Here is a 21,005-nt window from a genome sequence, read left to right on the forward strand (position 1 = left end):
CTGAAGACAGTTAATTGGGGAACATGGGCAGTGTGACCTAGATCACACTAGTGAAAGGTGTGGGGGCACTTAAGGGTTCTCAGTCTTTGGGATGACCCACATCTTGAAAGAGTTAAAGTATTGCATATTTTTAAGCTATTAAGCAACTCTCACCTGCCCAAGGTCATGCCGCTTGCCTGTCTGCAGAAGTTGAATTTTTAAAACCGAGTATTTATTTCTCTTGTAATTTGAGCCCTTTGGTTATTTAGTGGGATTAATTTATGCCCATCCTCTTCTCCTGTCCTCAGCCTAGGGGGAAGTGTTATTTACTCCCTGTTAAAGGTTTTGGTCTTTTCTCTTCAGCGCTCGGCAACACCTTGTTCCTGTGATTTTTCCTGTCTTCCTAAATCTTCAGTTTTTCTATTTGTGTTGGCCTTTCCTCTCTAGCATATAAATATGGTTAGATGTCTTCCTTAAACAAAAAGCAAAATTCCTCTAGTTAACGTCTCACACTCTCTTTCACATTGTTAAACGGCCTAGAAAGTAATCTGTACTCCTCTTGGCCTTGTCTTCACCCTCTACCCCTTACCGATCATCACTTAACTTTTTCCCTACTGCTTCAACAGGGGCTTTTCAGTTCTTACCCGCCCCCCACCCCCCCCCCCCACGCCCCATCTCCTCTTTTCTTATTAACATTGAACATTTCTTTCTGCTTGTAAAACTTAGCACCATCTATGTCACTGTTCTCTGCTACCCTCTCTCTCTCTCTTCTTTGTCAGGTTTTCACGTGAGCTTCTCGTCCCGATCCTTCCTAAGTATGGACCTCCGCTAACACCTCTTTTCTGGCTCTCTCTGCTGGCTTATCTACATCAGTAACCTCAAATGCAGATATCTTGTGTGGGACCTATAACTCCTTCATAGATCTCTCTCTGCAGTTACAGACCTTACTTGCCAGCTATCCTGAGTGCTCCCATAAGTACTGTGAACTGATCTCACTTTCTACCTGCTTCTCCACCCGTAACTTTTCTGGGTTTCCATCTCTGTTAATGGCACCATCATTCACCCAATCTGTAAAAGCCAGAACTCTCCAAAATTATTCTAGACTCTTCCTTCCTCCTCAGCTTCCACGTCTGATTTGGTCATTCTCCCCAGTTGATTCTTCCTCATAAATACCTCAGTGCAACATCAGATCTACACTCCACCCTTCCTCATAGCCACTTCCTTAGTTTTGTAGTACCTTGATGTGGTTTATCTGCATTTTTATGATAATGTCCTAACCACTTTCCTTGTGTCCCAACTTTTCATGCCATCTCTCATCTGATCTCTCTAAAATGGTGATCCAAAACATGTCCCCTTTTTTGCTTAAAATTAATGATTCCTTACAGCTGGCAGAGTGTATTTTTGCATGGTGTATTCTTAGCATAGTATACCAACCTGTATCTGGGCCCTGTTTGTCTTTCTGAACATGTGCCCTGCAGCTTTCCCAAATGTCTTAGAGAACTCTAGCTGCACTAAACTATTTCCAGCCCTCTGTGGTAGCATTTACAGTGCCTTTGATCTAAACTTCTGTCTCTGACACTTCTTCCCTGGTCTAGTGCCTCTTCAGGTTTAAAAAGTTGACGCCACTGTCATCTCCAGAAAAACTGCCTTGTCCCCCATTCATGGTAGGTTGGGTACTCTTCTCCTGGGCCATCGATGAATGCGCTTTGTGTAATACCTCTACACATCATTTCTTTTTGTAAGCTGCCTAAAACTCACTGAATTCCTTGAGAATGGGACTCTATCTTTTCATCGATGAATGCCCAGCACCCAATACAGTGCCTGAACTTTCTCAATAGGCTTTCCATAAGCCATGAGATTGTTCATGTAATTCTTAAAATCTACCAACGTTTGTTTTTTCCATCCTTCCTTTACCTATTTCAATGGCTTGTTTATTATTAGCCTTTTATTATGCATTATATACACAGGAAAAGGGATAAAATTCAGAATCTAATTTAATGGATTATTAACAGCCTCTTATTATGTATTATATACACTAGGAGAAAGGTTAAAATTCAGAATCTGTAATTTTTGTTGCTTAGGAACAGCTCTTGGAAGGCCAGGCTCACAGATTGGTTAAACAGTACTCTCAGATGCTAAAATTTTCTGACTTGTAAATCTTCTAACTAAATATCATCTCACTAGAACTATGTTGATTCCTCTTAAGGGATTCCAGAAGGAGGCAGGAAATGGTCTTAATTATGTTTGAGTAAGCTATTGCTTATTAAATGCTTACTCGAACCATGAATATTTTCTACGAAAGGTCCAAAATGAGTAAAGACAGTCCCTACCTGGAACTAAGGGTAGAGATTTACATAGCATAAATCAAATTTAATACTAAACAGACTGAACTAAGTACTGTGTAACAGCAAAAACAAAACCAGTGAGCGGGCTATAGAACCAGAAGAGCAGAGCATATTGTTCCTGTTCCTAGTCACTTGAACAGTGCCATCGTAAAAAGCAGTTTTTGCAACTCTTTTCACACTGACTTCAGAGTCTTTTATAAAAATATACACTTTTCTTATTAATGGTAAACTTTAATACAGAGAAAAAAAGTAAAATTCAAATAATTGGTATTAACATTTTGATAAATAGCCCTCCAGCTATCTTGGTACAGGTAATATATTTTTATGTTGAATCATACCACCGACCTTGTTTTATGCCCTTATCATGTTATCAGTGTATAATGGACACTTTTCCATAAATGTGAAACTTAAAATGCACTTTCCCTTTGATAAGCAGTTGTGTTTTTAAAAATTGAGCCTAAAGAAATAATGTATGGACAAAGATATATGATAATTTCACAACTTAAGAAAAAAAGAAACAGAAGTAGAGAAATGTATTTATTGACATAGTCATGTGTATCATAAGGTGAAGAAATCGGTAAAACAATTTGTACAGTATGGTTTCAGTTTTGATCTTAAATTGTGTGTGTGTATACACATATGCATAGAAAAAATAGCAAAATATATCAGCAAAATTATATATCTGGGAGAGGAGTTTCAGGTAGTGTTAAATTTTGGTCTTTTTTGCTTTCTGAGTTTTCTGGTATTCCGTGAAACTTAGGTAACTTGTTTCATTAAAAAATGGTTTTTTGAAACCAAGGCTAATAAGATAAAAAATTTTATTTTAAAATGAGTTTGATTGATGCTCAGGAAATTTCTTTGTAATCTTTAACAGTAGGCTAACTGAAAAAGATTCAACTGGCAATCAAATCTTTTTGAAGGGTATGATATAAAATACTGAATTCCTCTTCCGATTGAAATCTCAGTAAAATAAATTATGCTGTCTTCAGTGTTTCAGAAAATGTGACTGTTTCAGGGGAAGAGGAAGGGAGCTCAAGAGGGAGAGGTGTGTATGTGTGTGTAAAAGTATGACTGATTCCCAGAGAGAAAGGGGGCTCAAGATGGAGAGGGGAGTGTGTGTGTTTGTGTGTAAAATTATGATCGATTCACATTGCTGCACAACGGAAACCAGCAATTTTGTGTACAACCTTACACAAAATTGTAAAGCAGTTATCCCCCAATTTAAAAATGTATATTAAAAAAAAGAAAATGTGACTGCTTTATTAAGGTTAGCATATTGCATATCTGAAGTCCAAAGTTAAAATTTTTTTAATTGAAGTATAATTGATTTACAGTGTTGTACCAGTCTTTTTTCTTCCAAAATTAAAATTTTAATTGAGAGGCAAATGTTTAAAATTGTAGGTAAAGGTTGGAAGAGACATAAACATCAGTGGGCTGCTCACTTTATATAAAGTTAAATTTGTACATGTGTCTTGTTCCTAACAGATCAGTCACTGACACCATGAACTGGAATAAAGGTGGCCCCGGCACTAAGAGGGGCTTTGGCTTTGGCGGCTTCGCCATCAGTGCTGGGAAGAAGGAGGAGCCGAAGCTCCCGCAGCAGTCCCATAGCGCCTTTGGGGCAGCCAGCTCTGCCTCTGGCTTTGGAAAGTCGGCTCCACCACAGCTCCCTTCTTTCTACAAAATTGGTTCTAAACGGGCCAACTTCGATGAAGAAAATGCGTAAGTGGTAATAATATCTGGTAATTTAGCAAGGTTAGTCTTTGAGGTATTCATTCCATCAAAAAAACTGAAGCAAAAAAACCATTTGTTTCTCAAATAATAACACGACTTCTTAAATTGGTTATCTCACTGAATTGCATTGTTCTTAATGAGTTAAATTGTTACATTCACTCATTCATAAGGAATATAGTACTTGTGTGGTCCTTTATTTTTCCTTGTTCCAAAACAGATTTGAGGCCATTGAAACCTAAATATGGCTTAAGTGTTTTATTTAAAATTAAATTATTTAATTTACATGGGTTTTAATGTTCTTCACTGAAGTTTTTTATTTACAGCATGGAAGTTGTTTGGTAAACACAGGCAGTTGTCAGAACTGGTAGAGACATAGTTTAACTCAACACTGAACTCCTTAAAACTGGTACAGACTGTTGTGTTGTGACATCTTATAGTGGTAGGAAAATCTCAGATTTTTGCTCACAGTTCTCAGGAACCATATCTACCAGTTACCTTTTCTAACTTGATTGTGTAATAAGGTGATTGTTGAAAAGCTGGGGTTTGAAAGTTTGAGCTCTAATTCTTTACAGATTTTAAGTTTTTTTTTTCTTTGCCAGGTCTAAAGAAATCTTGTACTGCTATTATTCTAGCCTGGTCGTTACACTGTTGAGCTTTTTTTTTTTTTTTAACTCTCAGGATCACAGTTTTTAAAGTATTTAGCAGCATTTAAAAAAATTGGTATATTATTTAGCAGTTAAGTTCATAAGTAAGTGTTTAAGATTCAGCAAAGTCCAGGATCATTATTCTAGAGACCAGTTTACCAGCTCAGGGATACATTAAATGAATCTACTGTATAAATAAATACGCATTTGTGTGTGTGTGTATAGCATATAAGAATGGTTAGAGCTTTTAAAATGAAGACTTGAAATGCTTTGAAGTTTAGGCTGTAATTTTGATCTCTTTAATATTCTGTTGTATTACTCTTTCATTTAATTCTGGGATAAACTCTAAACAGTATTTTTGTTTTGTTTTAGTGTATAGCTATATCGATATTCTTTTCTGGGATATCTGTTAGAGGGAAAGTGGTACTTTTTCCAGATGTTTAAGTTGTTTCTGAATACTTAACATAGTATGGTGAGGAAGTATGGTTCACGTACAATGTTATATAAGTTTTGAGTGTTCAACAGAGTGATTTACAGTTTTTAAAGGTTATACTCCTTTTATAGTTATAAAATATTAGCTATATTCTTGAGCATTTATTTTCAATTCTAGAAGTTTTTTTGTTGGTTCTTAGAAAATAGCCCAGAACTTTTTAAGAAAATCTCTAGCCTTATGAATTTAATCTCTCTTTAAAGTGTGGTGAAGAATAAACTAGGCTTTTGATATTTCATACAAAAGTATTTTTTCCATAGCATATGCTTTAATATTTGCTGTATCTATTCCACAGTGATATGCTGTTGATAATTTTGTATTGGAAACTCATCCCTTTTGACAGAACTAGAAGTGTAATTTTTAACAGACACTACTGAAATGGAGAATCTGCTGTGTTTTTTTTTGCAGTATTAGAATTTGGCATATATCAAGTGATACTTAATAATTGGGTCCTAAGCCAAAGGACCAAAATCTCTTAATGGTAACATACACCATAATAAAAATTTTGTTAAAGATTCACCCACCCCCAAATTAAACATTCACTTTATCAATCATGTATCTTAATTTTCAGATATTTTGAAGATGAGGAAGAAGATTCTAGCAACGTTGATTTACCTTACATTCCTGCTGAGAACTCACCTACCCGCCAGCAATTCCATTCCAAGCCAGTAGACTCTGACAGTGATGATGATCCCTTAGAGGCATTCATGGCTGAAGTGGAGGCAAGTATCAACTCTGTTACGTTAACATTTTTAGCAATTAGAAACAGGTCAAATTAATCTAGTGCTTTAGTCCTCAGACAGAGTGTGTTCATTGGCCCTGTGTTGAGAGAATTTTGCTCTTGTATTCCGTAGTTTCTTAAATATCCTTCCATGGCCCTGTAGCATTTTCAGAGATGATTGATGCCTAGGAATTTAAACTGTAACCCTTAAACATAGTGGCTCAAGTGTGTGTGTGTGTGTGTGTGTGGTGTGTTTTATTTTAATAATTCTTGGTATAGTCTTAAATGGATACTATCTTACTCAATCTAGCTTTTATTGAATACATATTTAAGGTAATTAAACTTAAGCAATTTGCTAAAATTACACATTCTGTATTCAGTATTTTTGGTGTTTGTGCTAAAATTACACATTCTGTATTCAGTATTTTTGGTGTTTTGTTTCTTTTTATCCATGTTCGTGACCTTGCTATAGAAATTGAGACTTGTGACCTCTTCCTCCTTAAAACTCTTCTCACTAGGCTTTTTGTGATTTTGTATTTTGTTCTTTTCTCCCATGTCTCTGACTTTTCTGTTTAATTACTTTGTATTATGAAAAATTTCAAACACATAAAGTAGAATAATAAGATGAGTTCCCATATACCCTTCACCCGGCTTTATCAGGTAACACTTTGGCCAGTCTTTTGTTATCTGACACCTCCCACCCCCTTTTACATTATTTAAAGTAAATCTCCAACATAACATTTCATCTATTGGTATTTCTATGTCTTTAGCTCTTAAAAAACGACTACCATATGATTACACCAAAAAAAAAACAACCCTTACCTAGCCATGTGACTGTTATCTGTCATTCTTGTGATTCTCTTCCAATTTCTCATATGATGTTTCTCCTACAGTTCTCTTTATTAACGTGCTATCTTCAGACTTTATACATTCCTTTATAATAATAAAAATTCCTTAGTGACCTCACCCACTTCCAAAATTAACTTCTGTGTGAATAAATTAATATCTTTAGATCCATAGTCTCTCTTTAGTTTCAGCTCTGCTTTTCTAGAAACATATTGGCCATTTTTACATGAATGTGTCCCCCTGGTCACTTTAACTTTTTTTTTTTTTGGCCCCAATAAACAGCATGTGGAATTTTAGTTTCTTAACCTGGGATTGAGCCCTGGCTCTCCACAGTGAAAACACAGTCCTAACCACTGGACTGCCAGAAAATTCCCACACTGGCTTTAATTTCTTCCTTTAAATAGCCCCTCTTTTTTTTTTTTTTTTTTTTCAATTTTATTAAGGTATAGTTGATTTACAGAGTTGTGTTAATTTCTTCTGTACAGCAAAAAGTGACTCAGTAATTGACTGAAAAATTCCATGTACAGAGGAGTCTGGCTGGCTATAGACCATGGGCCCACAAAGAGTCAGACGCAACTGAGCATAGCACACAGCACATATACTCATCAAAGATGCTGGCCTGTACTGTTATTTTTTGGTAGTGTCTTTGTCTGGTTTTGGTTTCAGGGTGATAGTGGCTTCATAGAATGTGTTTGGGAGAAGGCAATGGCGACCCACTCCAGTACTCTTGCCTGGAAGATCCCATGGGTGGAGGAGCCTGATAGGCTGCAGTCCATGGGGTTGCTAAGAGTCGGACATGACTGAGCGACTTCACTTTTACTCCTCACTTTCATGCATTGGAGAAGGACATGGCAACCCCCTCCAGTGTTCTTGCCTGGAGAATCCCAGGGACGGAGGAGCCTGGTGGGCTGCCGTCTATGGGGTCACGCAGAGTCGGACACGACTGAAGCGACTTAGCAGCAGCAGCGGAATGTCTTTGGGAGTGTTCCTTCCTCTTTGGTCTTTTGGAAGAGTTTGGGGAAGATCAGTGTAAGTTCTTTGTGTTTTTGGTAGAATTCCCCAGTGAAGCTGGTCCTGGACTTCTGTTTGTAGGGAGTGTTTTACTTATAGATTTTATTTAATTTCTAGTGTTTGGTTTGTTCAAGTTACCTGTTTCTCTTCTTCATTCAGTTTTGGTGGGCTGCATGTTTCTAGAAAGTTGTTTGTTTCTTCTAGGTTGTTGAATTTGTTGGCATCTAATTGTTCATAGTATTCTCTTAGGGCTTTTTTGTTGTTGTTATAGTTGTGATTTCTTCTCTTTCATTTCTTATTTGGGTTCTCTCTCTCTCTCTCTTTTTTTTTCTTCTTTTTTGCTGTGTGGTATGTGGGATCTTAGTTCCCTGACCAGTGATGGAACCTGTACCCCCTGTATTGGAAGGCAGAGTCTTAGCTGCTGGACTGCTGGGGAAGTCCCCTCTTTTTTTTTTTTCTAGTAACTGATCAAGCATGTTTATGACTTGCTTCATTTATTCCTCAGAATAACAAAAGTGAATAGGCAGAAAAACGATTTAAAACTTCTCAACTGATAAAAGAAAAAACGGAACCCTAAGAGAAATCACTTCTCCAAACCACATTGGCACTGTGTGGCAGAGCTGGGATGCAGATCTAATTTTCCTTGGTTAGCAGTCCTGAGAACCAGCTCTTGTCCAGAACGTAGTGCTGCCTTCCTCTCCTCCCCTGCCAGGCTCTGTCAGTCTCTACAGTGTCTCTCGTGTCTGTTTCTGTCTCCATTATGGTCCTCTTCCCCTCTACCTTAACTCTTACTGGTCTAAATCAATTCTCTCCCTTCTTTAGGCTCTCTGCTCTCCTGTCCATGTCGTGTGCAGCTGCGGAGTAATTGGACTGAAGCATGCTTCTTGTCATGTTACTCCTCTTACTCGGAAACTGTCACTTCATTGGTTATGAAGTAAAGTCCTTCTAGATCCCTCAGTTACTTGTTACCTGAAGTCTTCGGCCAGAATTCATCTCTCCTCTAAGGAGGCAGGGGAGAAAAAGAATCCAGTAAAGATGTGGTTTTGTTTGGTGTACAATGCTTTTTAAAAACAGGAGCCAACATTTTTAAGATCCGGAGACTTTTTTCTAAAAGATCAGTCTCCTGAAAAGTGAAAAATGTGGCAAGACTAGGACTGCATTCTTGGGTGGCAAAAAACAGGCTGTTGCTGACAAAGTAACTGCCTGCTTCGGGCAAGGCAGGCTTTTTCTACTTCGCCCATCAGTCCCTATTGTCTTCTTGACACTGAGGCCATTGCTTAGAGCCTTTTACCCTCATATTTGTGTTGTAATTTTCTTATAGTGGAGAAGTAGTTTTCCTGAGTGTGAGTCTGTTGTTAAATATCCAAAAATAAAACTCAGGGTTATGTGTTAAAAGAAAAATTAGAGGATGCTTCTTTAGAATATTCAGGGCCTCCTCTGGTGGCTCGGTAGTAAAGAATCTATCTGCCAAGCAAGAGATGTGGGTTTGATTCCTCGGTCAGGCAGATCCGCTGGAGAGGGAAATAGCAACCCACTCCAGTACTGGCCTGGGACATCCCATGGACAGAGAAGCCTGGAGGGCTACAGTCCATGGGGTCACAGAGAGTCGGACACAACCTAGCAGCTAAACAAAAACAACTTAGTAAAATGCAAGCAATACATGTCTGTATCAGAAGAATAGAACTTTTCTTATCTTGGCTCATTTCATTCATTGTGTCCCCCCTTTGATTTAGAATATATTGCTTTCCAAAGAGTGTATACCTAAAACGTAGCAGAGCCAGGATTCAACTCCAAAGCCCATGTAAACTCCAAAGCCCATGTTCTTTTTGCTGTATCGTTCAGCATCTGAGTTCTTGTGTTGTGTATTTCTGCATAATGCTTACCAGAACTACTCAGAACATACCTGTGCTTTGCAAGATGGTAGCAATTTTGTAAATACAGTGTGTTAAATGATTCTCTCTAGAAGTAAAGGCAATGGATAAATGGTTTGTTTTGTTTGAGATATCATATACATATTGGTTTAGGTTTTTTTTTTAATCTTGATATATGGACGTTTCCCAAAGGACTGTGTTTGTCATTATTTTTTCAGATCCCTAGTGATGAATTAGAATAAAAATCAACTCTTGATTTTTTGAGATTTAAATTTAGATTTAATTTTTGGTAGTGCAAGCTGGCATAGCCCTTTTTGAGTAGGAGTATCCAAGAATGGTCCAGATTCTCTTGCTTGGAACTTCAAGTAGTTGAAGCTGTTTGGAGGTTAAATCTTTTTGATATAACATCATTCTTCCAGATATTTTCTGCAGTAGTATCCAAAGGCATTTTGCTGATTTTTGGACAGAGAGATTGGATGTCATCTGATCTTGGGGAGAGTGTTGTTGCCAAGGTATTGCATTAATCCAAATCAAAGAAGTCAGAAAAACTCACATTGCTTTGCAACAAAAAAGAGTTAGCAGAATGTGTTTTAACCTTGGCAAAAAGTAGTTAATTCTTCTACCCTTGATTTTCATGTATATAAAGCAAAGAATTAATTTAGATCAATAATTTTCAATTTGCTATATACCTATGAAAAATGGGAAAACTACATGTATTTAAGTCCACCCCAAAGGGTTCTGATTTAGTAGATTTATTTGTTGTCTTTCCATTGCTAAGTCGTGTCTGACTTTGCAGCCCCTGGACTACAGCATGCCAGGCTCCCCATCCTTCACTGTCTCCTGGAGTTTGTTCAAAATCATGTCGATTGTCAGTGATGCTGTCTGTCCAGCCATCTCATCCACTGTTGCCCACTTCTCCTGCCCTCAGCTTTTCCCAGCATCAGGGTCTTTTCCAGTGAGTCAGCTTTTCCCACTAGGTGGCCAAAGTATTGGAGGTTCAGCATCAGTCCTTCCAATGAATATTCAGGGTTGATTTCCAGTAGGATTGATTGGTGGTCTTGCAATCCAAGGGACTCTTAAGAGTCTTCCCCAGCACCATAGTTCAGAACACCGGTTCTTGGGTGCTCTCAGCCTTCTTCATGGTCCAGCTCTCACATCTGTACATGACTATGGGAAAAGCCATAGTTTTGACTCTATGGACCTTTGTTGGCAACATGATGTCTCTGCTTCATAGCTTTCCTTCCAGGGAGCAAGCGTCTTTTAATTTCATGGTTGTAGTTTATTTAGTGCATGGTTTTTCAACCTAAGGGGATTTAGGGCTGGATAATTCTTTGGTGGGCTGTCCTGGGCATTGCAGGATGTTTAGAGGCATCTATGGCCTTCACCCACTGGATGTTAGTAACCGCTCCCCCCACCCCAAGTTGTGCCAACCAAAAAATGTCTCCTGATATTGCCAGATGTCCACGGAGGATAGAATCACCCAAGGCTCAGAACCACCTTTCTAGAGCCAGATACAGAAATCTGCATTTTTTTACTAGCCCCTTCCCTGGTGGCTCAGAGGGTAAAGCGTCTGCCTACAGTGTGGGAGACCCGGGTTCGATCCCTGGGTTGGGAAGATCCCCTGGAGAAGGAAATGGCAACCCACTCCAGTACTCTTGCCTGGAAAATCCCATGGACCGAGAAGCCTGGTAAGCTACAGTCCATTGGGGTCACAAAGAGTCAGACACGATTGAGCGACTTCACTTTCACTTTGGTAATTATATCATTAACTCTTAAAAAAAAAAGGTCAATCTAGCATTTTTGCTAATTTTTCCACACATGGTATATTTGCAGATAAAAACTGTGAAATCTGCGCATATAGTCAAGTTTTTAGAACATGGGTATTTCTCTCCAAAAAACAGTTGTCAAAAAACAATTTGATTGCATCAAAGTGCAGTTGTCAAAATGCACAGCTAAAACTGTGATGGTACTTGTTTGAATCTGAAAATTCTTTATAAAGAAATTTTCCTTTCAGTGTTTTTAGTTGGTGATTCCATGCGGCCTTTTGTTTCATTAGGATCAGGCGGCGAGAGACATGAAGAGGCTTGAAGAAAAGGACAAGGAAAGAAAAAACGTAAAGTAAGTTGTTTTCTTCTCCTTCAGAAAGGTTACATGAAAATTGCTACATTATTGCAAAGCCTGTTCCCCCAAAGTTTATAAAGAAAAGTTAAACTACACAAATGTCCTGACTTAAAGTTATTACCTTAAATAATATTTCTGTAGGTAATAGAGATGACTGCATTTACAGTAATTAAAAAGCATTCTCTTTGGTATTCAACTGTAGATAGTTTTTAGTAACCACAAGAGCGAATTACACAGGGAAGCAAGAAAGCATCATTACTAGTTTGAGTTCATTTTTCTGAGTTTTTCCCCCATAACTAATATAAAATAGGCTTATGCATATGTGATTGATTTTTAAGATGTAACGGTAATTATATACAGAAACTATGTATATTATTAATAAATAATAAAACCTGATTTGAGAGTGACATGCTTTAGCAACTAGTCAGAGCTTGAAATACTTTATTTTCTAGGAAAGAGAATTCTCCTCTTTCCCTTGCTGAATATGCTTTTCTTAAGGCTTTTGCTACCAAGCACAGGCAGGCAGGTTGGACTTTCCCCTCTGCTTGGCAGTCAGTGCTCAGCCCCTCCCAAGGCTCCTGTGCCAGACGGAGGGTCTGCCCTCTCTTGGGTGCTTATTGTGTGTTACGCTCCCTTCCAGCTCCCCTCCACTGGTGGTGTCGCTTGCCCTAGGAATAGCAAGTGCTCTAGGGTAGGCAGAAAGTCTGATTAAAAAGCAATGGTTGTGGGAATTAAGCAACTATACTTTTCATAGTTCCTGAGAGATGCAAGTGGTGAAGATCCACTCTCCACATGAACTGTTTTTAGTCCCAGATTTTAAAAAGAGTTGATGTAGTTTTTCTCTCTGTCCCTGAGGATTTTGGCTGAATGCAGTTACTCAGAGCTAAAAACTCTGGAGCACATTAAGGCAGTTGTGACCATCTTTAGTGTATACCAAATGCAGGTGTTCTTCTTGTTTCTGTTTTTTAATACAAAATCCTTTTCACAACTGCAGTGTGTTTGTTGTGTGGGATATACAAGGCTAGGGCCCTTGGGTATCTCTCTTCACAAGTTTTTCCTCCCTATATTCTTGTTAGTATTGATATATTTGATGTTTCTAGGGGTACCGCATCATCCCATTCAAAAGAAATGCAAACTGCAGCTTATAGTGTGAAATCAGACATACATGGTGGATGGATGGCTTCCAGTGTGCTTACTGCTACTTTGTTATTGTTAGTGTTGAAAGTTCTGTCCTGTATGGAATTCAACACTAATGTGCTATAAGTATGGAGCTGGGTATGTGGAACATTTGCAGGGAAGTTTGTTTCTCCGCTTGTTTTTCCAGGGGTATTCGAGATGACATTGAAGAGGAAGATGACCAAGTGAGTTCCTATGCAGTATTTCTATCTTTTACTCTCACCCCACAAAGTCTGTCCTGGGGACAAGCTAGAGCTTGTCTTGACTGAAATGGCCATTCCTGACATTCAGCAGGGAATGTCATTTGACTTGCTCCTTTTCTCCCTGTGTGACCAGTTGGTAATATAAAGATTCATGTGGCTTTCCCCCATGTTGAAGATGGAAATTTTGGTCAAGTACGATATCAAAAACAAAGATGAGCTTTACTCAGCCTGATTTTTTTAAATCCAAAATTAATGTGTATTCTGATAAATCAAGAAGTAGAATAGGGTGGGATCTATAGACAACCTCTAGTAACACCTAACCTTGACCTGTTTTTCTAAGGGTTCTGTTTGTGATTCTTGTGTTTCAAGATGGAACATTCATTAAATGACAGTCCTTTAGTATTTTTTTTCCCCATTCAGTTGTGGGATGGAGAGAAGGGACCCAGAGTGAGCCCTTTCTAGGTTGGTGACCCTTCTAATCAGTGTCAGCTTCCAAACTTGGATTGGTAAAGCCACAGCATGTGTTCCACAGCTCTCAGCAGGGTAGGTAGTAGACACTCCACCCCAGGAAGGCTGTGGAACTGACAGTTTTATAAGTCTTCTGTTAAGCAAGCTGAATCACTTTATGGTAGTAACTCATTTCCTCTGATTGTCCCTCTGAATACTGCTATTGTTAAAGGAATCATTGCTAGTAAGAGTCTTGTCTTACTGGGTAGGTATGTAAACTGTGCAGTCATCTGGTACGCTGTGCACACTAATTACAGGAGCAAAAATGTTCTGTTATACTTGGGTATGATTGTGATCTTGTGCTTTCCTGCAGGAAGCTTATTTTCGATACATGGCAGAGAATCCAACTGCTGGTGTGGTTCAAGAGGAGGAGGAAGATAATTTGGAATATGATAGTGATGGAAATCCAATTGCACCTTCCAAAAAAATAATTGATCCTCTTCCTCCCATTGATCATTCAGAGGTACGGTATTTCTTGCTGAATTTGACTTTTCTTTCAAGCTGATGCAGTTTTCCTCAGCTTTAATATTTAGGTTTTCCCCATAGCAGAGTACTCCTCTGATTCGTACTCCTTATTGTGTCATGAGAATATTTCTTTGGGATTTTGTCGTATTTGCCAAGTGATTGAGTCAGAAGGTGGCTGAATGGCTGAGACTTTGTAGCCTGTACTGTTCAAGGCACAGCTGAGTCTCTTGCTCACATTCAGTTTTAGGTGAAGAATTTTTTTCAAGCAATTGTACTTGTTTTCCATACCATCACTTACCATCTTCCTTTCACTGTGGGTCCCTGGGCCTGCATTTGCTTTTTAATTGCTGTAAATCTTTACCATTTCTCCCAGATCTGGGGCAGATGAAAGGCTGTTCTTAAATCAGGAAAAGGAAATGAGGATATCATTGTACTCACTTGGGGGAAAAAATCAGTATTTCATCCAGGTTAAATATCAGACTAGAGCTTGCATACCCTGGTGATTCTAGATCTAGAGCAGTGGTTTTCAAAGTGTGGTCCAAGGACACCTAGAAGGATCTTTTCACGGAGTCTACAGAGTCAGAAGAATTTCCCTGGTGATGCTAAGATCATCTGTCTTCTCCACTGCGTCAGCGTTTGCACTGATGACTGAAAGCAGTGCTGGTACGTTAGCCTGAATCGGGACAGCGGTGCCATTTGTCCAGTAGTCACTGCATTCTTCCCTGCGTGACTATCACAGGACCAAAAATAAAAGCCAGCTTCACTTAAGAATGTCCTTGATGAAACAATGACAGTTATTTAATCTTGACTCTTACATTACTCTTATATTCCATGTGACAAAATGGGAAAGGGCAGGTAACCATTTTTATTGCAAGCCAAGATAAGACAGTTGTCTCAAGGAAAGGCACTTAGGTGTTCAAGTTGTGAACTGAGCTAGCTGCTTTTTTTCATGGAACACCATTTTCACTTGAGAAAATGAATGACACATCAAGGGAAACGAGTGTCTCTTGTCAGCGATAGAAACTTGAGTTTTCAGGTGGAAATTAGAATTTTCCTTCCTTGGCTTTAATCAGAATAACGCATTGCAACATTTGAATGCAGTAGGAAATAATAAGATTTGGAAAAATGTGAAGCAGTGTTATAAAATAAAAGTTATCTTTATTAAAGCATATATATTAAAGTGTCATGGGGTTTGTTATTTTAACATGAATTATAAATTTAAAATTTTTCTTATTTTTAATATAGGAAATAACACTAGATAATAACCATGTTTTAAATGAAATCTCATTGTATTTCTGTTAAGTGTAAAGGGTACCTGAGACCAAAAAGTTTGAGAGCTACTGGTCTAGACTAGAGTGTGGGTTATATTCAGTTTTTTAAATTTTCCTTTTGTGCAGCTGTTACGACTTAAGGAGTTGGCATTTTACATGTGGCAAATGAAGCTACATAGTGAAATCTATCTGGGAAGCTGCATCCATGATAAAGAGTGAAAATATAATAAGGGAAAAAACACAAATATTTGAAATAGTTGTCTAATAAAATATTTGAGATACTTGACAGAGTACTCAAACTTCATCCTGCCTGGGGTATATCCCATAGGATATATGTCCTAATGTAATGAGAAGTCTGCCAGAAGAGACCAGAAATGAAGAAAGAATACCCTTTCTTCACATTCTTCTTTTTTTTTCTCTTATTTGGAAAAAAAAAAAAAATTGTGTGTGTAAAAAAACTTCAATATTTGTACATTTTTGTAAATAAAGACAAAAATTGTTTCCCTCATGGACCTTCTGTTTTGATAAGAGAACTGAAGAAAAGGGCTTGGTACAGCATTGTGGGGAGCTTAATAAAAGGTCCTGTTAATAACTCTAAAGGAAAACTTAGTTCTTTCTTTCTCTTTGTTGATAGTACCATAGAACGATAATTAATTTTAAGCTGTATCTAGAATTATGAAAATTTTGACCACCTATCAAAGGCTTAAGTTCTCCTTAAAAAAAAAAAAAAAAAAAAAAACAGATTTGCTGTAGACAATCATTTGGCCAGATTCATATGTGGTAATATGCTCGTGTTTTGTTAGTACAGTAAACTATGAGAGGAATGGTAGAAATGACTTCTTCCCTCTTTGGAATTGGAAATGCTTGATAGTACTTTTTTTTAAAGTTAACATAAACATTTCCATGTTTTTAAAAAGAATGGAACTCCTTAGAAATATTATCAGAGGCCTAGATCTAGGTGAACAGCTTACCACAAAGCATATTTAAATGTTACAAGGTAGAATATCTGAGTCCTTTGGCATTAGAGATTCCTTAGTCTGCATCACGGCTGTTCAAACAGGAATGGGAAAAAGTTCTGGTTGTACTTTCAGGATTTGTGTCATGAATAAGTGAATTCCTTTTTTCTCTCTAGCTGGTTATGGCTTTACTTGTATTTGTGAAAGGTGATTTTGCATTAAAATCAAACTTACAGGATCGAATCTTGAATTCTAGACTAACTTTGAATAATTGGACCTGCAGATTGACTATCCACCATTTGAGAAAAATTTTTACAATGAACATGAAGAGATAACCAACCTCACCCCGCAGCAGCTAATAGATCTCCGGCATAAGCTCAACCTTCGGGTAAGTCAGCTAGTAAGGCAGAGATTCATATTAATGTTAATTAGTCCAGGGTTAGTAGTGTTGCTTCTCCATACTGAAATAATCTTGAATTTCTTCTCCAACAGTCCCCCAACTGTCTTTGATAGAGTAATAATTAGACCCCTTGGACTCTTGTGTCTTGATTTTACTGTTTTAGTTTTACAGCTGTTTTAGGATAGGATTTTTTTTTATTTGATGTATACACATGAGTTGCTATATGTATGTGTTCAGTCAACTTTGTGTAGTTTTTTTTCTAACTGTGTGTTGTGTTGGAACAATAGGTCATATGACCTTAAAACCAATCAGTAAGTGTTTCTGATAGCCATGAGAGCAATGTGCTAATTAAGAACTGTTTTGGGCGGGCTAAAGGCAAGTGGTCCCCATCTTTAGAAAGAGGAGACAAAATTAACTGATGTGAACAATATAGGAAGTCTTAAAATATTTCAAGATTAAGATGCACTTGCTTTTCACATTATATACGGCACGATTTTTTAATTAGATGAAGAAATTAACAACTTTATAAAATATGCATGCACTAATATCAGAATAATAGTTTTAAACTGTCCACTAAAAAGCTTTGGGTTGTACGTTGGCCACATTTGTTTAAGGTGCTGCTAGATACGAAGTGAAACATATGGGTAGTAAAATGATGCCTGCTCTGGTGTGGACAACTTTCTGGCCATACCAGTTGCTACGTGATGTTTGAACTTGTTTCCTGGGGGGTAGGTGGTTGAGTGGTTTTGTGTGTGTGTATGTACATGCTTGTCTGTTTTCTAAGAAGTACCCCTTAAAGAAAACTGAAGTGAAACGCTGATTGGAAATAGCAGCATTACCCCAGAAGCATTGAAAGCTTGCCACTGTTGGAGTCAGCATGGAGGTGGAAGCCCTTTCCTCACCTGGGTACCGTTCAGACACTCAAACGTGGCAGTGTCTGCATCTGCGCTAAGCAGAGCACTATCTCTTCAGGCATGACTGAGATTGGAGACAGTAGATAATATCTTTATAACCAGTGGGTTATAGGTGTGTCTGAATTTGGAGCTTATTTGCACTCTATTTCTAGAGTAAATTTTATTTTTTCTACCACTTAGTTAATAGTTATACACATGGAAAAAATATATTGACTTTTTCCGGTTTTTTGAACATGACTTCTTTTTGAACATGACAGAAAATTAACTGTGATTGAAGAGATTTCAAGGCCTGTAATCATTTAAAATAACATGACCATTATCTCAGAAATATTTATTTTGGAGTTTTTTTTAATGCCAGATTTAGGTCCGTTATTATTTGAATTTTACCTTTTCACACATTGTAAGCTATTAGGTATAGACTTAGGTTTTCACCTCTTCATATTCCAACTAAACACTGGAGAGCTACAGGTAAATATTGTTGACCTTCAAGTGCTATTTATTTTGAAGTATAAGTCATTCCTGCAAGTCATCTTTTATCTCTAGGTTTCTGGTGCTGCACCTCCTAGACCAGGAAGTAGTTTTGCTCATTTTGGGTTTGATGAACAACTTATGCACCAGATTCGGAAATCTGAGTACACGCAGCCTACTCCAATACAGTGCCAGGTAAGTAAATATGGGTCACAAAGAGCTGGGCATGACTGACTGACTGAACTGAACTGAAGTAAATACAATGAAAGAAAAATGAAGCAGAATGACATTGTGATCTTTTTTTTTTTTTTTTTAACTGACAAAGCAACAAAACACTTTAATACAGAACTGTATTGACATGGATAGAACTTTTGAAACCTTTAAAAATTAAAAAAAAAAAAAAAAAAGCAGAAATGAATATTTTACCACTCTTTAAGTTACTGACTGCTGTCACCGGAGATGGACCACATTCTGTCCATGGAATGTGAATCTCTGTAAATAAACTGCTTTCACTTCACTATGGTTTGCTTTTGAATTCTTCCCTGTGTGAAAGCCAGGGGCCCTCATTTGGTGACTTGTCTTAGGAACTCAACTGAGTGAGACCTAGGACGTGAGGTGTTCTTCTCCCCTTTGTCACTTTTCTTCGATTATAAAAATGTAGCCCGCTCTGTCCTCGGGTCAGAGCCCTGTTATCTGGCCACTTGTATCTTTCACTAGTGTGCTGTATTAATAAATCTACTACTTACCTATTTTTAAAAGTTGCTAAAGGACTAAGAAGTGTTCTTCTGTTTCTGATAAATGTCTTGAAAATATGATTTGAAGAAAACTGTTCATTAAGCCTAACTAAACAAAAGTTTGTGTGTGGAGAAATATAGCACTGTCAATTAAGAGGATTCCTTTGTCCATGGCCTGAAACTTCTCATTTATAACTGAAAGTAATAGCTTCTGTTTCCCATTTATAAATGGATTTTATTCTTTTCCACACAGTTCAGTATGTGGATGAGACATTCTATACCTTCATGGTGAGGGGGGACAAATTTTTTTTTTTTTAATTTTAGCAATGATAATGTTTCCTACAAATGAAGTTTATGGGAATCCAGATGTTTCATTCCCCCCCCCCCCAGGTATTTCTTGTTATTCCATAACCAGTGTGCATAGCCTAGGACATTTTTGTCCCATTGGAAATAAATGTCATTATTAGTCATCTGCCCTTTCTCAGGGTTGCCTTCAGTTCATCTTTAAAATGAAAAGTTTGGATACTACTTCTCTTTTTCCTCTAGGGTGTACCTGTGGCATTAAGTGGTAGAGACATGATTGGTATTGCCAAAACAGGCAGTGGGAAAACTGCTGCCTTTATCTGGCCCATGTTGATTCATATCATGGACCAGAAAGAATTGGAACCAGGTGATGGACCGATTGCAGTGATTGTGTGCCCCACTAGGGAGCTCTGCCAGCAGGTATGTGCTTTGTGTAGAGTGCCCCCTTCCATATATCAACTAATGAGGACTAATCAGCTGGGTAGAATCACCAGGAAACTTTGTGTTTTTTTTTTAATAATTGTATGAAATACACAAAATTCAGTATTTTAACCATTTCTAAGTGTACAGTTCAGTGACATTAAGTAGATTCACATTGTTGTGCTCTCAGGAAACTTCCAGAAAATATTGCACGTTATGTATTTTCTATATAACCAGTTGATTTGGGAACCAATTGATTTGCCTTTTGTGTGGTGAAAGGCAATAACAGGGTCAGGAAGAGAAGTGAAAAAGAACAGTCACAACAAGATTTTAGATAGCCTTTTAAGATGTGATAATGGTACCCTGTTGATTTTCTTTATGAATAAAATTGTGTTTGTATTTTCTACCTTTTGATTTTCTATTGACGTCACATTTTGTGTGTTTTTCATAACTCCTTTTTTGGACTGTGACAGGTTAGTGTCACAGAGGTATTTGTTCATATGCCATCATGTTACCTTTGTAGATCCATGCAGAATGTAAGCGGTTTGGGAAAGCATACAATCTTCGATCAGTGGCTGTGTATGGAGGAGGGAGCATGTGGGAACAGGCCAAGGCCCTTCAGGAAGGGGCAGAGATTGTTGTCTGTACACCAGTAAGTACGTCTTAGGTTTAAATAGCTTATCAGCCTCTCTCGGTATAGAAAAAATGTCAGTTGTTGGAAGGCATTTCCTCTGAAATGTGGTGAAGCAGGGTTGAGAATATTCCAAGGCAGTGATAGCTTGTGGCTTTGGTTTAATTTTGGTTGCTGGACTGAAATAGCAGTCTAGTAAGATTCTCTGTATGCTACAAATTTCTGTCTGCATCAAACAGTTTTTCTTAACACTGTCCTGGAAAATAGATCCATGCTTATGGAGAGCCTAAGTTCAGAATATGGTCAAAACTGCCTTGAAGATTATAGTTTAAACATTAAGACCCATCAGTAAGGCTTTAACTTTGGTCATTTCAGAAAGCCTCACAAAAAATAGTTTTCACAGTCTTTCTACAGTTTTAATCACAATTAATGTAAAGGAGGAAGCCAGTGAGTTTTCAGATTTTCTGTTCTTTGGGGCACAGCAATGCATAAGATCCAAGGCTGTCAGACTAGTGTATATTGCAGTCTGAAACTGGAGTGTTATTTTTGCCAGGAGCAGAACTCTAGAAAGTTCTTGTAAATACATTTAATTAAACAGCCCTCAACATTGGCAGGTTTCCCTGTGGGATCCACCAGCCAAGGATTGAAAATACCCAGGGGGAAAAAAAGTCAAGAAAGCAAACTTTTCCATATGTTGGCAACTGTTTATGTAGCATTTACACTGTGTGTTATAAGTAATGTAGAGATGATTTAAAATATACAGGAGGGTGTGCATAGGTTGTATGTGCAAATACT

General features: G+C 37.8%; 1 protein-coding gene across 2 annotated transcripts in view; it reads left to right on the forward strand.

Annotated features, from left to right (window-relative positions):
- The window catches only part of DDX42 (DEAD-box helicase 42), a 34,943-nt gene that overhangs the window by 5,156 nt on the left and 8,782 nt on the right, over positions 1-21,005 (forward strand). The window contains exons 2-10 of one of the 2 annotated variants that reach the window (XM_012186311.5): positions 3,810-4,046; positions 5,764-5,914; positions 11,698-11,759; positions 13,087-13,123; positions 13,962-14,111; positions 16,624-16,728; positions 18,198-18,317; positions 19,403-19,579; positions 20,103-20,231. In XM_012186311.5, the coding sequence (XP_012041701.2) occupies positions 3,826-4,046; positions 5,764-5,914; positions 11,698-11,759; positions 13,087-13,123; positions 13,962-14,111; positions 16,624-16,728; positions 18,198-18,317; positions 19,403-19,579; positions 20,103-20,231 (1,152 nt within the window). In that variant the 5' untranslated portion in view covers positions 3,810-3,825. Of the gene's footprint in view, positions 1-3,809; positions 4,047-5,763; positions 5,915-11,697; positions 11,760-13,086; positions 13,124-13,961; positions 14,112-16,623; positions 16,729-18,197; positions 18,318-19,402; positions 19,580-20,102; positions 20,232-21,005 lie in introns of those variants that run through there. The other variant, XM_042256163.1, reaches the window with a different exon arrangement.

Source organism: Ovis aries, chromosome 11 (assembly GCF_016772045.2).
Source record: "Ovis aries strain OAR_USU_Benz2616 breed Rambouillet chromosome 11, ARS-UI_Ramb_v3.0, whole genome shotgun sequence".
Lineage (NCBI taxonomy): Eukaryota > Metazoa > Chordata > Mammalia > Artiodactyla > Bovidae > Ovis > Ovis aries.